Here is a 17,575-nt window from a genome sequence, read left to right on the forward strand (position 1 = left end):
GCATGAAGAGATCAAAGCCCAGATTCTGCCACAAATCCATCCCAAAGCCAAACCTTGAGATCACATTTAATAATCAGCTCCCTTGAAGGTATTTTAAAAATAACTGAATTTGAACCTGATGGGAGTTTGCAGCAGGCATCACGGTAGTTCAATGGACATTCTTAAAGAAGGTTTTGACTGTATAAACCACCTTTATACTTGCTAATGCTACGCATTAATCCTGGGATGTTAATCGTTTGTACACAACTATTTATATAATCATCAATGATAGAATAATGCAGAAGCTATCATTTGGCATTCCTTATAAAATAGAACAATACAAAGCAACAACTTTTCTGAGCAGAAATAAATGGTAACTTCAAACTCAAATACCTTCTGGATGGTGTCCAGCATTGACCATCCTCCATTCCATGGCTTGGTAGACTTCCTCATGCAGTTCAGGCTGGCCATGCTGTGCCACTTCCTGTCCTCCAGTTTCCTATAGAAGGCGTTGGCCAGCATCAAAACACTGTCGTACAGGTAGAGGTTGGACACCTGTTAGGGGGACGGGAAAACAAGGATTTGTTATTGTTTGTGCTGGGCAACACAGAGCCTAACTCAAACTTGGGATACAACAAAGCAAACAAATAATAGTTTTTAGGGCTCGAGAAATATGGCACTGTGCCATTGTGATCCCTTGTGAATGAAGCAGAGCAGTGACACAAAAGCACTTGTCTTTCAGTCTGGTGAAAAACATTCTCAGTGGGGAATAAAAGCTTGTCTCTTCACTTGGATAGATAATGAAAAGCATTGTGAGGAGTTAATGTTATGGCGGCTGTTTGGTGTGGACATGAAGACCCAGCAGCAACCTCACTCTAACACGTGTTTACACTTGAAAAGAAACTTTCTGGTGAAGCACTGAGGTTGATTTGCTGACAGTCATGGGATTGCACTTCCTGCAGCAGGTGACATGATATACACGACACAGCAGCGGCAAAAGGTAAAAGCGATGATCGAGTACGGTGGTGTGATCCGAAATTGCAAAGCAAAAATAATTTCTGGTTCAATCATTTCATTTCTGTCCATCTGTCTCCCCCCAACTGCAGTCACCCTGTCAGGATTCATGTCTACTGCCTCCTGTCTTGGTGTGACAGTCGATTTGATAGATCCTCTGGGTCGAGGCAAGTCAAGTCAAATCCTCCCACAGCAGAAGATCCATGGAAGCAATGCTAGCTGCCACTCTTGGCATTCAGCTCCTGACACCTTTAAACATCAGTCTGAGACTCTCCGTGGTAAGACATCGTACGAGTCAAGTTCACTTGCCTCAAGGTCACTCAGTCAGAAGCCGAGTGGCTCCGGACGTCTGAGGCTGCAGCACAGCTGGCGGGTTGTGAAAGGGATTAGCACAGGAAAGCTCTGCGATTTCTCTCACTGTTTAACTATTCTGATGCATGCTTTTAACTGCCATTACCCGATATTTAACCCTCGTTCACGTGAATTATTGAAAACTATGGGTGCACATACCACATGGTTTTGCCATCTGTCCGGAGTATGGATGAAAAGGAAAATGAAAATTTCAATAGAGCCACGGGGAACACAGCCATTGTGCTCCAGATGGATTGAGCAAGAGAAAAGTCTAAGAGGTGTAAGGAGGCGCTCTTATCTCACTATAGAAAGCAAGTAGCGGTGGTGGGGGGGGGGTGATCAAGGTGACTATGAAGACCCAAAAAAGGACATGACATTGTGTTAGATAACAAAACTGTGACAGTGCTGAAGGGCACATGGCCCTCATTGTCTGAATTTACCTAAGCTTGGCTTCCTGGTTCACAAATCCTTGATACAAATAGCATAATCTGTTTAGCTGCATACAGTACTTTTGACAATGGAAGCCTTTGACAAACTAGTTTATTTACAAACAAAATATTGTTTTTCGGCGTCTACAGTTGGGTATATTCAGTAATTTTGAACATACATTTTTTTCACAGTAATATTCTACTCTGTTCTGCCAGTTATTCCCCAGTCACACTGAGCTCTAGTCATTTATATTCATGGACACTCATGTCCCTCATAATTACCTTATCTAGGGAGCTTAATCTATATTCAGTTGCATACATAATCAGTTAATATTTGTCTCCATGTGGCACTGGGCAGATGCTTATCTATACTGTCTTCCACCATGGCTGCATGCGTATGCTATACAGTCACTACTTTAACGGTGAAAACCGCGTGTGATCAAGCAGGAAGCAGCTCGTAACCCCTTACAGCACACATACTGTACCGAGAGTGAAAAAAGACCAAATCGTGCTTGTTTTATGGTTCTGTTCTCCAGCTGATAACAAGTCACCCTCCTGTTTGCTGCTGGAGAAAGTGGATGAAACACACTGGTTTGCTTCTAAACCACAAAGTTGCTGTCCTATAAATACTCACAGCAAAAGGGATGAAAAACAAGGAAGAAAAACAACCTTGCCACTAGTCAAATACTCAATACAGCCTCATCCATCACACTGTTTCACCGTCCTCAAAGCTCATATTCCCCTCTGAAAGTCGCTTGTGTTGGTGAATTTGTGACTGTTTGGAACATGCTGAGCATTTGCAGTGGAGGACCTGGAGTGGTTTTAGAATTTCCTTTGGATGTTCTGACACGATTTTCTGATTAGAAAAATTGTCACCATTGGAATCCATTGTGACCGGCTGAATTCACACTGACCACAGCCGCTGTTTACTGTGAAGGAGGAAGCTTCCAACCTTTAACAGCCACCGTTCAAGCCTACAGCAGGCGACGATCGGAAAGCCAAAAGCCAAAATCTGTCACAGTTAAAACAAAACATATCTGCATATTTTTCCTTATGCCTGTACTCAGAGCAGTATGTCAACATAAAAAATAATGACAATGTCTTTCATGTTTGATAGCTCAGTGCATTATTTAAGGTCCACATTTTTTATAAAATGCTCTTTATTTTCGATGATCTCACCTGGTTAGATGATTATATTAATTATGTTTTCGGAAGGGAGTCTGGGATGAAAGACGAGATTCTTTCTTTGAAATGTAATGTGACATATGTAAGTTAGGTTCATATCTGACAAATACTTCATGACTAGGGATTCATTTTTGGTGTCAATCCAGATGATTTAAAGGATTGTGGCCTTTTTTGACATTTCAGCTGTATTTTTTCATAAACTGCTGCAGACACTTGAAAGATATCTGGCTCATGTATGCATCGATTGTCTATCACTGCGTATATTTTAATGCATATCTATCCAGTAAAAATAACTCCTGGGATGTGAGTGTGAGTGTCCATATTTCAGGAGCTTCAACAGGGAGTCTTTAAGGGGCTCTTACCTCCAGAGACTGCAGATAGCCCTCCTGCGGGTCACAGAGCAGGGAGGAGATGCGATGATTGTTCCTCATACAGCGAACGTTGGTGTCTCTCCACAAAGGGAAGATCTGACGAATGATGGTCATCCGCCCCAGCGAGCTGTGAACCAGCTCCATGATGTCTGCATCACTCACCTCCTGAAGATGAAAAGAGGAGGAGTTTAAGTTTATCAGGTCTCTCTCTTCATTTATTCTAATCTAGTAAAGTGAAGTTGCAGTTTTCTGAGTGGTAATTTGGATAAGAAACAAAACCTCAGAGGAGTTTGCATTAAAATATCAGATGACACATTGCAAAGAATGCAGCCAGACTGCTCATTGCTTTTCTGCATATCAATAGTTTCTTTGATCCAAAGTACTATTGATATGCTTACACTGCCCTGGTCACAGTTTGGACTCTTACATGGTAGTACTATGAATTTCCATGTCCCTGTACTGGTTATGGAAATCATTGTTGATGTTGTCCGTTTGTATTCTGTTATTATGTAAACCCCTGCTAGATAATAAATTTCCACTTGTAGGACAATAAATATAACCTTGAACCGTGGGGGGACTACAGAGCAATTAGAGACAGGACAAAGAGAGTTAAAGCAAGGATAATTCCAACAAGTAAAATTGGGACAACTGACAATAGATGCTGGGCTTTAAACTATCGACCTGAGTGCTCAACTTGATTTTGAGAATTTGAGAGCATACACCCAGAGCAAATTAACACTGATCACCAAAAATTCACAGGTCATTTTTGTCCCAGTGTTGATCGATTTAATACCTTGAATCAACTGAGTTCAAGTTTTTAAGCCAAAAGACGTAGACAGAAACATTTTAACCAACTCTTACTTTTATACATCAAATTTTACCAGGAGAACCTGCTTATGTTGTTATTCATATTAAATTGACAAAAATAAATGGATATTTCAAGCAGATCCTTCAATATAATTGTGCAGGTGACCCTTGGCCCTCTTCTGGGGGTTGTTGCGAGAGTCAGATCAATATTCATGAGACAGTGCTGGTCTCCAGAGCTGGACAGTGGTCAATGCTGAGGCAGACAGTGAGTCTCTTGGGAAACGTAGGGTTCATATACTATCTGACAATAAAGCTGTGAGGTTACTGACCGAGTGAGAAGTTAAGCAGCTCTGGGTTGATATAATCCTGCAGCACACATGTTTGAACCCATGCTTAAAATCCATTTTCCTAATCAGACCTTTTGTCCTCTGCATTTTGCATCAACCTCTCCGTTGTTGCGGCTGGTCTCTTACCTCCCTCAGTGCTAATTTCTCCTAGCTTCTGTCTTTGTGTAGTGTACATATCTCATGTCATATATATTTATGTATATTATCTATAATAAACAAACAGAATTGATAGTATGGATTCAGTCCACCAGAACAAGTATTCACAGATATTCTATCTTTGCACAGCATGAGTAAAGCAGTCCTCAGGTGATTCTACCTCAGCTAGTTTTATCAATGTGAGTCTTTTTCTGACTCCTCACAATCAGTCAGGTGGAAAGTATGAATATTCATGAGTTGCCGTGACACATTAATCAGATGAATTATGCCGCATGGTTCACAGAGCCGAACCCTCACGTCCAAGCTAATAACTTCCAGTGCCACCCGGTCCGAGTGTTCTGTCACCATCATGGGTGACATTTGTGCCATAGCCTGACCTGGCAATGGCACTGACCAATGGGACATGGCTGACGAAATGTATGCCCTTTAACTCCTGATCGAGGAGAAAGTACAGACCATTAAGTTACAATTTGGACACCACTATGATATATTTAGCTTGTACAATATGCACACAAAAGTCACCAATTAGCGCTTAAAGAATATAAGGGACTGCGGTCACCTCGTGGACTTCAGCAGCTGCTTGTCTGCACACAAGCATATAACATCACAAACAATTATCACACAATCGGTTCAGGTGTTAAGCTCCCCGGAGGTAACCCACTCAAATTTCTGGAAAAGTTAATACAGTACAGCCATGTTTCAATGACAGCCGCCGACCAAAATACATTAATCAAATCAAGTTCAGACAGATAGGCTAAATTATCCTCTTTGTGCTGCTCAGTCAACGTTATTAATCTTTCACCAGAAATAAATAAAAAATTAGCGGTAATCATGACAGCAATTTAATTATAAGTTAAGGTGCTTTTTGAGGCAGGAGTCAGAGAGAAGAACAAAGCACAGAGTTGCTCTTGCCTATAAAACACATACATGTCTATACATGGAATTAGTAACTAGAAAAACATAATTAGTTAGGCAGAAAATATTCTTAAGATTGTTTTTTTATTTAGTTATCCGGTGACCAAACTGAAAAGCCGGTGTCCTGTTGACTCTAAAAAACAAATTTAAACATCACAAAGATGAGAAAACATCAGGCACAAGCCTTTGCTGATTTGTGAGACTCTGACCTATATCTTCATCTATCATTTTCAATTTATCACATTAATATTAAATTGAAGCTTCTCTCTTATACATCAAACAACAGAAATGACAAAGTTCCATAAATTATGCAAAATTAAAGGGTTTTGCAATTAAAAAGAGTGCCATGTCCTATTCATGCAGTGCTGTTGTGTTGAAAGTTGGTCGTAAGTACTGCAGCCAGAATCAAAAAAACTGCATATAAGAAAGAGCAGAGATATGATATTTTCTTGTTTTCACAGAGGCCAAACACAACAGATCATTCACATGAAAAAACATGCAAGACACTCGTGTTATATTGTGTGTTACACAATATTACAGTATATTTTTAGAAAAACATCCAACCAAAAGAAACCAAATATTGAAAAAGGTGCTTAGAATACCTCTTTTTCCTTTTGACAGCATGTATAAAGTATTTCCTTTAATAGAATTAGTGTAGTTGTTTTCTGTTCTTGTGTTAAAATGGTCACAAACTGCAGTAGTAAAAAAACACTGCGTTCTGAATCTGACTAAGATTACATATTTTACAAAAAGGTCAATATAGAGCAGAGGGAACTTGATGTGGGTAATATGGTTCTTTGTGCTTCAAATTACTGGGCAATCAGCAGTGGCTCTTCAGTCACTTTTTTGATTATCATTTAATTCTCAAATTGGTACATTATGTTAATGATGATTAAAGTAGGGTTTTATTGGACTTTATTAATAATGCTCTCAAGCACTGCCAGTAAAAACCGATTGGTGAAGTCAACTCTCAACAGCTGATTTCACCGAACTATGTCACTTCCCCAGGAGATCAAAGTGACTATTTCTTATTAACCAATTATCCAGCGGTGGCTGCATCACTGTCAGCACACACATTTCAATTAGTAGCATGTAGTATGACAAAATGTGTTCCTACTGCATCGCCTGTTACCTATTATTTATCAATTATAACAGTTGCATTCAGTTAATCATATCTAAGGACATTTTCATGCACATAAAAACTCCACTACCTAAAATACTGTAACTGGAAAAGCAACAGTCTGCTGCTCACAGTTCATGAATGCCTGAAAGGGAAGGATTTAAAATGAAACTGAAACAAAGGACCATTTGCAATGACATGTGGTGCGAGCAGGCGGAAATGCAACGTAATTTCATGCCAAATTGCACTGCGGCGTCTGATCTGCATCAACACATCCTTAGCTACGCCGCTCTCTGAGTCTCTGTGCGAACCGGTTTCTTTTGAGGAAGAGATTTACCAATCCAGCTTAAGTGCAAACACATGTACAGCTGTGATCTAAAGTGTGATTGTACTTCAGGTGAGAGACTGCTTAACTGGATCTCAAATGTAACATAAAGTGGAATGACATGTAAATAACAAAATGAATTAATTAATGAACGCTCTCATTTTTCCAGCAGGGAGCTACTGTGTAAACCTTCCTGTTTATACAGCTCATTGTTCATAAGGACAGTGCAGAGTTGTATCTATACGTGAGTCAGTGTTGATTTTATTGCTATGATTCAACTTTCAGTTCAGCCTGGAGCTGCAGTGGGTCTTTAAATAAATGCTGCGAGTGATTCGAATAGCCCACTTAATAACCCCACTGATATAAAAATGAGTGTCACTGTTGTAACATTTAGATAAGGTGGCTGGTGAAGGGAGTCGCCCGTCTGGGGTCCTTTAGATTTATGACCATGAGGCTGGATGTCTCCTGTGGTCACCATTTGTGGGTTAGTACATCATTTTTTGACATTTGATTTTGGATTTCTGCATGGATGCTCATCGTGGTTAATGGTACAAAGGATCATTAGCAAAACTCAGTGTTTTGATTAATGCAATGTTATACGGTACTTTGAATAAGCAATAAGCTAATTGAAAAATGCAATATTTCTTTATCTCGTAAGTGGCCTCCTTCAGTAATCCACCATCCTGTTCCACAGTCTGCTGCGGTGAAGATTGCGTCAGTAGAGTAGGGTTTCCATCTGAGCTACTTGATGGGCAGTTACCCAAGACATCAGTCATATCATGACTGTCCTCCTCGACTCCGGCTGTCACAGCAGGCATAGCCACCTAATCCATCAAACATTCTGGAGGTGTCACAGCGTTGCCTTTGAAGGGAAAAAAAAAAACAACAAATCCTCCTAGTATGTGCGATCCATCTGAATCCACTAGACGGTGTCAGGTACGGCCAACCTTCTGTGTGCTAGCAGCTGCAGCACACTGACTTAGTGGGTGTTTAAGGAGATGCACCCCTTCCTGTCATCCCCGTGCCCTGCTGCTCACATCAAGTCCTGCCGCAATTCTTAAAGTCCAATTTCCAAAGTATGTTTGTCTCTTTTTTCTTTAAGATTATGGTCATTTGTGTGTTGGATAGGTTTCATACCCTGAGGCCTCATGAACTGTTTATCACCCAAACCCACTCCTTTGGCTTTAAAATGCATTCGTGTCAGTCTCAAACAAAAAATGTTTGCAAGTGAAGAAAAGTTTGTTGAGAGGAAAGTTCAATGTTTTACACTTAGACATTTTTCTTTCTCATTAAAGGGGCAAGTGATTTTACACGACTGTTTTATAATGTGTTCTGTGGCTCTGAGGAGAGTTTTGTCAAGCCAGGGAAGGTCTAATGAAAAACTCTACAGGTTGCATTATGGGGAAAAAATGTGGTTTTGGAGATTGACCACATTAGGCACTAAAGGTCAGGATCTCAGCCTCTGCTGCATCAGTTTTGATGTTTGTCACATGTTTGGCCGGACATTAAAACATTTCCCACTGCTTTCTTACTGTTTCAAGTCACATCACCGTCACTTTTTAGAGCGGCGGCTCGGCACGCACCCCGACATCCTGTGTCCGCTCGAGAGCATCAGAGATACACTGATTCTGAACACAGTATTTCTCATACATTCATTTATTTGTGGTAGCCTGCCACAATATCAACATTGCCCACCACATATTGATTTACTGATCTGCTTTCTCTCTCCCTCTCTCACAAACACATGACAGTGTTTAGACTTTACTTGGGTGGGCTGGTGGTATATTTGGGGATCCATATTAGCATTAATCAACTAGTGGACAATCTCCCCTCGCTCTACGCCTGTCATTTACTGACAATTGCACGTATTCTGCAGTGCACGGCCCCTCCCCCCAAATTAAAAACATGATAGTTGCAGAGGATTTTTATTTTGATGCATTCCTAGAACATGACTCAGATGGAACAGTGCCTCCGTTAAAGTAGATGGTGGCGGTGTCCAACCTCAAAAATTATTAATAATTATTAATAACACATTTTGAGCACATTTGTACACAATTTCTAAAAATCATTCCAAAACACATGTGGGATTTGTTTTGAATGTGCAGAAAGTTTCTTACTAAAACATATATGAGATATTGAAGTCTAGGGGTTAACAAAAAAAAAATATATATATATATATATATCATTGACAAGAATAGATGCCATGTGAACATTTAAAGAGGTTACTTCCCTAAACAAAAGACACAAAAGAGAGAAGAGTAAATCCTACCTAGAGTGTCGACTCAGCATGGCTAACACTAAATGAGAGAAGTTGTGAGTACAGGAGAATAAATGAAAGCAATAACTGAGAGCCTCACTGATGTATATTCCATTATATTTGGAGCTGTCACCTGTGTTTTCCTTTACATAAATAAAGACATTTCCACCCTAAATTGATGCAGAAAAGGTACAAACTGGTGCATAAAAATTCACCAGAATGCAGGAAATTGAGTTTTTAAGGATCAAAATGTTTTGTCTAGTAATCATCCTCGGTCATCATCATCATTTTCACTCTCCATCCATCTCACTCTGTGCTGTTACCGTATTTCTGGCTTGACAGCTACATTCATTGTGCCACATGTTGCTGCTGGAGGCAGATTAGCATAACCGCTTGTCGTGAGGCTTGAGTAAAATGCAAGACCTCGTTTTGCCTGTGTGGGGTGTGAAGGCTGGCAGGAGCCTGGGGAGCTGATAGGGCGGCGGGCGACGGCGAGCCTCGAGATCACCTGGTTAAAATGAATGTAGCAACTCGGTCATGACCACGCATCTGAACGGGTCCAACCATCCACAGGGACTGCCGCTGCATACGGGGGCAAGGGGTAACATGGAAAGCAGTTATTTCCCTGCAGGATTTTGTGACACGGGTGGACTGCATCTGGTCAGGTTAACAGGATTTCCATGAGTGCAGGAAACAGTATCTAGTATATAAAAGCTGTGAGTACAGAATTCATCAGGTGGGAAAGCAGAGTGATTCATAGCTGATGCAGCTTATAGAATAACTATACTAACTATACTACGTACAGATACTGTGACCGTCTACCCCAGGGGTGGGCAAACTTTTTCTCTTGTGGGCCACAAAGGGTTCTAAAATTTGACTGGGGGGCCGGACCAGGAGCAGATGGATGGAGTGTTTTGGTAATTCACCTCATAAGAGAAAATAAAATATTACGGGATATGTAGAAAAAATGTGCTTTAATTTCAATTGAAAATGAACAAAAGCATTACAACTAAATATCTGTCTTTGAAGTCCCACAGAACTGAGCTATTTATTGAAATGACTCTTAAAACACTGAAAATTAAAGGAATAAAATATATTTTTTTTATTATTTTAAAGCACTGAAAGTTGTGTTATCCTTCAGGATATCATCATCATCACTCATCTCCTGACTGCCTTTATTTAAAAAATGGTAGGAGATGCAGGTCTACTTGTCCTCTCCTTCTATTCAATCATCCCTGAAGCCAAAACTCAACAACGAGCAGCGCGAGGACGGAACAGTGACAACGCGCCAGTATATGGAGCGCGTTATATTTGATGGCACTGCAATGGCGCACTTGGTTTTGAGAACGTACGTGCACCTGAGCACCACATATGTGCCTCCCTTAACAGACAGGACATGTAACATGTAAGGCTTATTGAAGAAATTATTTTCAAATGCATTTTTTACATGACACAATGGAGAAACATACTTTTAATTTCAGTGGGAACAGTGTTGTTGGTCTCCCTTTTTATCCAGCGCATCAAAGTCTGGAGTCAGTTCTTGCTGTATCATAGTCTTTAAACACCGCCACAGTCTCTTGGCATATAAGGCATACAGCAGCTGATCGGTGTTCAGTAAAAATATTTAGTTGTCCACTCCTTATTAAAAACTGGACATTCTCTGTCCACTCTTCTTTTCTTAACTCATCTCATAACTCAACTCATCTTTGCAGAAGGGCTGAGGGTCGAAGAGTAAATCGCAAACGTGGAGTAATACACCTCAACAAAGCTCAATGTTTCTAGAGTGCGTCATCTATTGGGAAAAAGCCAGAATTGCAGGGAAAATAAAACATTAACAAGGTTTATAAATATAATTTCTTTAAGTTCGGCGGGCCGGATTAAAATTTGTAACGGGCCGCATATGGCCCTCGGGCCGTAGTTTGCCCATGCCTGGTCTACCCTCTCATGTGGAAAAACCTCATGCATAATCTTTGTGCCATCAACCACGTTAGGAGCCTCTTAGAAATTAAATCACAGGCTAATGGAAACAAACTAGCTTTGTGCCTTCCTGTAAATCTCCTGCCCCCTCAGAGATAAGCAAGAATTGCGGGCATACCATTTGCAATTACATGCATGCCTGTATTCAATTTACATGGTGACTCTTGTTGATAAACGTACAAGAATCTAAAGGGCTCTGAGAGAAAAAATCTGATTTAAGTGAAAGCTGAGCTAGGTGTGACAAGTTTTCATGTTATTTTTTGTGTACGTCAGAGGAGCTCTGAAGGCCAACACTGTGAGAAAAATGGGTCGGCAAGAGTGGTAATTGATTTCTGTTGCCTTTTCAACATGTCTGTGTTATTCTCATTTCAAGGTGATTGTCAGTTTCATGGGTAGTTGATCTTCGGTGATGAAATGAAAGGCAGGGAGAGAGAGAGAGAAAGGCGAGAAAATGATAAACAAAAACAGAAAAAAGAGATAAACTGAAAAAACTCTCTTTTCATCATTCTTAGAAAGAAAGAAAGAAGAAGAAAGATGGCAATAAAAGACAGTGGAGATATATTTCATAGTTCACAGGTACAACCAGGCACATTTTCCCCCTTTAAATTTGTACCAGGGAGTGGTAACTCTAACCATTAAAGAGGTATTTCGCCACTGGAAAATTAATCTTTGTGTTAGAAAGATTGGTGCTACATGACCAGAGAAAACAGAGGAAAAGGCATGTGGTGTTACCTTTTGCTCAAAAGGCTGAAATCCTACAACTAGAATGCACTACACTGCACCGGGTTACAACGCTCCCAGTGGTAGTTGACATACAGTGAGCTGGGCGGTGCTTGGTTTTGGCTAGTCCTGTTTCAAGCAAGGGCAGTTTGTTACATGCTTTCTCATATTACAGCTAAACAGTCCACTAAAATATGTTTCTGAAAGCAAATAATGGGCAATGCAGTTATAGAATTTTTTAAACTTGATCAGCACTGCCTAGTTTCACAGCTTGACTTGAGCTTCTTGTCGTGAGCCGCCTCTCTCTCCATCCAAGAGAGAGCTCTGGGTGCAGGCAACATGGAGGGCAGGTTAACACACTACCCACATTACAATGATACAATACTGATTGAAAATGGGCAAACTTTCCCTTTAAGGAAGTGCCACAGACATTAACATGCTGTTAGTTCATACTTTCCCACAGTCTGATGCAATTAAAGCTAATGTCTTAGTGGAGATCTGTGGTAATTGACTGAAAGTCATGCAGAGTTTGTTTGTGTACACTGCTTCAAATTAAGAATCACAGTCCTGATCTTATCTTGCCTGAGACTACGCCAGGCTTTTTGAGGACATATAAATAAAATAATATGACTGAAGCTGCCAGACACAGAAAAACTTTGAAAGAACTCAAGGTCTCATTAGCTGTTGTAAATCAATACTTCAGTAATCTGTGTACTGAAACACACAGTGAAAATGATTTAAAACATAGAAGGTAGTTATTTTATAAATGCTCATTATAGTCTTAAATAAAGTATTTCAGGCTACCTGATAGAGAGGATTTTGAACACACTGAACCTGATTAACTTTTGTAAATCAATATTTAAGATGCTGATATGCTGCATTGCGAATTTCTAACTAATGCATAAATGGCAGTGAAACACTAACATATTCTGCCCCAGAACTCCAGCATCTTGAATATTTCTATGACTGTGGCTTAATAACATGGCTGTCTGGGGTACGTAGACGCATTAATCATCCCCTTTGGATTCTGAATCAATATGTGTCATGTTTTACATGTTGAGCAGAGGTTCAGATGAAGTATAGAGGTGACATCTCGACAAAATACATGCATCATTGATGTATGTGTGTGTTAGACAGGGAGGCTTTATTTGGCATAGCAATGCTAATATTCCAGGTGAATCAACTGGGAGCGGCCTTTTATCTAATGCCTTTCATCCACTGCTTTTAGCATCTGGCCAATCCTATGACTCTCCCCTTATCTCCAAATCACTTTGAATCAATGGAAATGCAGCGACGAGGCACTAAAGCTAAAGACAGAGTCCACTGTTCTGTATTCACAAAGTGCACCTGAATTTTGTGCTGTTACAGCCACTTTAGAAGACCATTTAGGTCAATGTCAGACACACACGCACTAGTACATAGAAGCAAAAGACGCACTAACATCAACAGTTAATAAAGGCCCAGTCCCTCAGGCAGCCATATAAAAACAAGTGATGTGCTGCTAATCTAGGTGAACATGAAATAGAGTGAGAGCGCTACAGGTTTTCATGTGTTTGTGTGTGCACTGGCAGCATACGAGACTCTGTGTTGACAAAGGCAAACTGACACTAAGGTCTAAATTCACTTGGGTGCAAAAAAGTGTGTTTGGCCTCACCTCATTGGCATATACCCAGTGACTGTCCTTGGATGCCAGGTTGGTTTCCACAGCCTGCAGTGACGAGTAAAAAGAAAAAAAAAAAAGAGGACAGACAAAGACAGAAGGACATTTTAAGAGCCTTGACTGCAATTCATTGAGATTTTACAATAGTCCAAGTCAGTCACACCATAGGTATCTGTGGAGTTTAATTTGTAAATCAAGGCATCCTGGCCCGATGTGTCAGGGGAGGAAAAAACATCATGAGATGCATCAAAATTACACTGCCTGGAGCATATTGGACAAACCAGCCATTATAAATTATGCAATGAAAAGACCTGCTATATACAAGCGGAATATTTTTACACTGGATGTGAGAATGAAGCCTGGAGTACAGATGCACATATTATGCTCGCTGCTATGGGACTTACTGCATTAGTCATACTCATTTCACCTTACCTTATAAAATACATTTTAGGAGGGAAATAGAAAACGTAGAGCCCACAGAAATAGGTGCCAGGGTTGAATATAAATCTGTCAGATTCTCTGGCACTAGAGGGTCCAATCTGAATAAAAATAAATTACTAATGGCTTGACCAAAAACTGACAAATGAGGTGTGTAATGAGGTTAAGGATCAGACAGAGAGACAGACAGACAGACCTATTTGCAATGAGTCAACAATTTCTGCTATCACAGCTATCAAAATTTGTGACCTTATCTAAATAAAATGGGACCAACATTTCTGGTATTTATTTGGGAACCATACTTATTCACAGTGAGGACAGGCCCTGTAGCGAGAGTGCACATCTTTTATTTACAGTGCGACCGTTGAATTTTAAGAGGACAAAACTCCAGCAACACTTGTACAACCCTGATTCCAAAATCCAGTTGGAAAGCTGTGTAAAAATAAAGAAAACAGAATGTGATACTCTCCTGCAACTTGCAGGAGTTACAACGCTCACGTTCATGATTATTAGTCGCAAATGGTTCAGTTCACCAAAACACGCGAGCACATGCATGTTGTGACACGATGGGCTTGGGAACACGTACGTAACGTCGTTAAAAACACAGTTCATTTGTAAATGATTGCATTCTGTTGTTCTTTATGTTTTACACAGCATCCAGCCTTTTTTGGAATCAGGGTTGTAGTATAAAGATCAACTTTATTGTGAGACCAACTTGTTTCAGCTTGTGGCCTTGATGATGAAACTCTCTCAGACTTTTTATTTTGTCCATGCACCTTGGAAGTGGGTGAAGTTGCGCCAGAAATCCCTACCCTTGCTTTTCCTATTTGAATTTCCAAATGTTCAGTGGAAACCTCATTTAGAGCATCTTTGTGAGAGTTTTCTGTTTTAGTGAGAAATTGAATGGGATTATATGAATACAAGGATGCACCTCACACAATATTCTTTCCTTTCATCCCAGCCTCTCCACAGTCACAATGATTATTTTCGACTATCTTAAGTCTTTGTCGGGTAAATACAAAGCAATAAATCAACTTTTTCCATGAGAAAATCAGGTTTCTCCACCCCAATTACAGGAAGACAGTTTCTCACATGTTGTTTAAGAAATCATGTCACGGCAGTAATCTGGTTACTGAAGTGCGGATGGCCTAAAACCCTCTCAGCACAGGTGAAAATAACCCTATTGAAATTACCAGTAAACCGTCCATCTCATTATGGAGTTCCTCCACCTGTCGCGGGACTGCACACATTTGACATCCGTCATGCTTAACGTCTCAATGCATGCTCTCTCCTGCAAATTGCTATCATTACTGTCTAAATGAATCCGTTTCACACAAAGCGATGAAGACTGATGTCTCAACGCATAACCGACGGAACCCTGCTGCATTTTTACTTGACAACACCATTTTCATCTGTGCAGGAGCCTGTAGAGCACAGCATCAAAAGCTGCCAATCGATCTTCTAACCTTGGAAGAGTCATGATTTGATTTTAATGCTCCTCTCATTCTAGATCGAGCTCATCAAACTGCAAGATGAGCATGCAACTGCAAGAGCAATATTTACCTCCATGGTTGAAATGTCACGTCACGTAATTAAAACGAAAGCGTGGGGCCGTATGAAAAGGTGAAACAGTGGCTGAAAAAAAACTTGCGATCATCATGTACTTGTGCATTCACCCATGGACATGTGCATGCAGACAGAGGAACAGATGCACATAGGCAATAGGCATACCTGCATACTCATAAAGACTGCGTTCCTGCACACACATAAGCATATATTTCCATGAATTAGGGAACATGCGCATATGCATACATACACATACAGAACACATGTAATGTGATATGATATGTACTCTTATATGGTCAGATCACATGTATGAGAATGTCATTATTGATTATGTACTCAATTTAACTGATGGTCTCTTGGTAATGAACATATATCCTGACTTTTAAAAGTAGAAAACCCTCGCCAGGGACAGGGATCGTAAACTAGCCTTGACTAGATATCCTACATGCTATGCATCTGTATCATGTTCTTGTGACCTGTGCAGTGCAAAGTCTTAAATAAAACAATGAAATCTAAGTAGTAAAGGAGCAAGAACATGTGTTGCAGGGACCTCCTGTAAGTGCTCACCAAAGACAGTTGATCATAGCTTTGTTCTCTGTTTCAGGGTTTTGTTTTGTGATTTCTGAGCACACTTCAACAATGCATTTGTCATAACTGTGGATGCAGACAAACACACAGCCATTGAGGCCCTGTGTCTCCACCGCATTTCTCGGCGAGGTTCGGACATGGCAGCCAGGTGCTTGTTCTCAATGTAGTAAGGCATAGTGCTGGTACTATACTACACTGAATAGCAGCATCCAACAATTTATTTTGTTTGCTTTTCTAGAGGAAAATGTTTCCACATCAAGCATTGTTTAGTGTACCTCTTTTTTTTTTTTTTTTACCTCATAGGCTTTTCACACTGCACACAGCCCCAGGCTAAGAGAGCTGTTAATGGAGAGTATGTGTGCGTGTGGGTGTGTTTGTGTTAATTATCCTATAGACCAACATGCATAACCAGTCAAAAATATTTGCAGTTTACGGCTGATATCCTTAATAGTAGTTAATATTGTTATTTATGTCATAAAGGCATTTATTGTACAGCAGGTGACAGTTAAAATGTGCTAAAAGTAGAGAAGAAAGCTAATATTTGAGGACTGTGTCGCACAACCTTGAGGCACAACATAACACTGGAGGGCCTGTGCATGTGTGTGTATGTGGTGTGTGTGCGTGTGTGAAAGGTGTGGAACAAAGCAAGATTTGGAGAAAAAAGAAGGCTACAGCACTTAAGGTACAGCCGCAAGGACCACCCGAGGCAAAAGGTGAGCAAAAACAAAGAGCCAGAAGCACACAGTGGCGGTGGCGGTGGAGATAAACTCTAAAAGGTGTTATTTCAAAATCCTTTTCAAATGAATTTTAAACGAATTCAATTCTAAAATGAATACAAGTGTTCTTAACAAATGCATGGAAATGTTTTTTTACCTATTTTCTTATAATGTTTGAGTTTTACTCTTTCAGCAGCAGCTTTCCATCTCTTAATGTGATTTAAAACGCCCCTGAACAGTACAATAAAACTATTTGATTTGACGAGAGAATTAACTTCACTCATTCCTTCAATTGTCAAACGTGGAGCGTGAAGCTCACGTCAGGCGCAACAACTGACTGTCAACCTTTAAGTTAAAGCAGAAGGTCAATGGGGGTTCCTGTAATCTGTATGATGGGAAAATATCAGCAAAATCCTCTCATGTGTGAGTAATCCATTAATTCAAATTATGACAATGTCTCTGCGGTCCTAAATAAAATCTGACAATGAGAACCATTGTCTGCCTTGAAGAATAATCTTGACATTCAAGAGAGCCGACAGCTCCTTCAGCTGCATTCATTGTTCCAGACAAAATCTGTCACATGCCATGATGGTAAAAACAAAGTCAAGTACTGTAGTGTGTGTTAGTTAATGTGTACCAGCTGGGATGCAATGTT

The 17,575-nt window shown here is 40.2% G+C and overlaps 1 protein-coding gene across 1 annotated transcript in view; it reads right to left on the reverse strand.

Annotated features, from left to right (window-relative positions):
- grid1a (glutamate receptor, ionotropic, delta 1a) overlaps positions 1-17,575 on the reverse strand; it is a 230,263-nt gene that overhangs the window by 37,423 nt on the left and 175,265 nt on the right. Inside the window, exons 5-7 of the mRNA XM_041947768.1 lie at positions 13,607-13,660; positions 3,320-3,493; positions 373-534 (exon numbers count right to left, since the gene is read on the reverse strand). Coding sequence (XP_041803702.1) covers positions 373-534; positions 3,320-3,493; positions 13,607-13,660 — 390 coding nt within the window. The remainder of the gene's footprint in view (positions 1-372; positions 535-3,319; positions 3,494-13,606; positions 13,661-17,575) is intronic.

The sequence above is a fragment of the Chelmon rostratus genome, chromosome 11 (genome assembly GCF_017976325.1).
Source record: "Chelmon rostratus isolate fCheRos1 chromosome 11, fCheRos1.pri, whole genome shotgun sequence".
Classification (NCBI taxonomy): domain Eukaryota; kingdom Metazoa; phylum Chordata; class Actinopteri; order Chaetodontiformes; family Chaetodontidae; genus Chelmon; species Chelmon rostratus.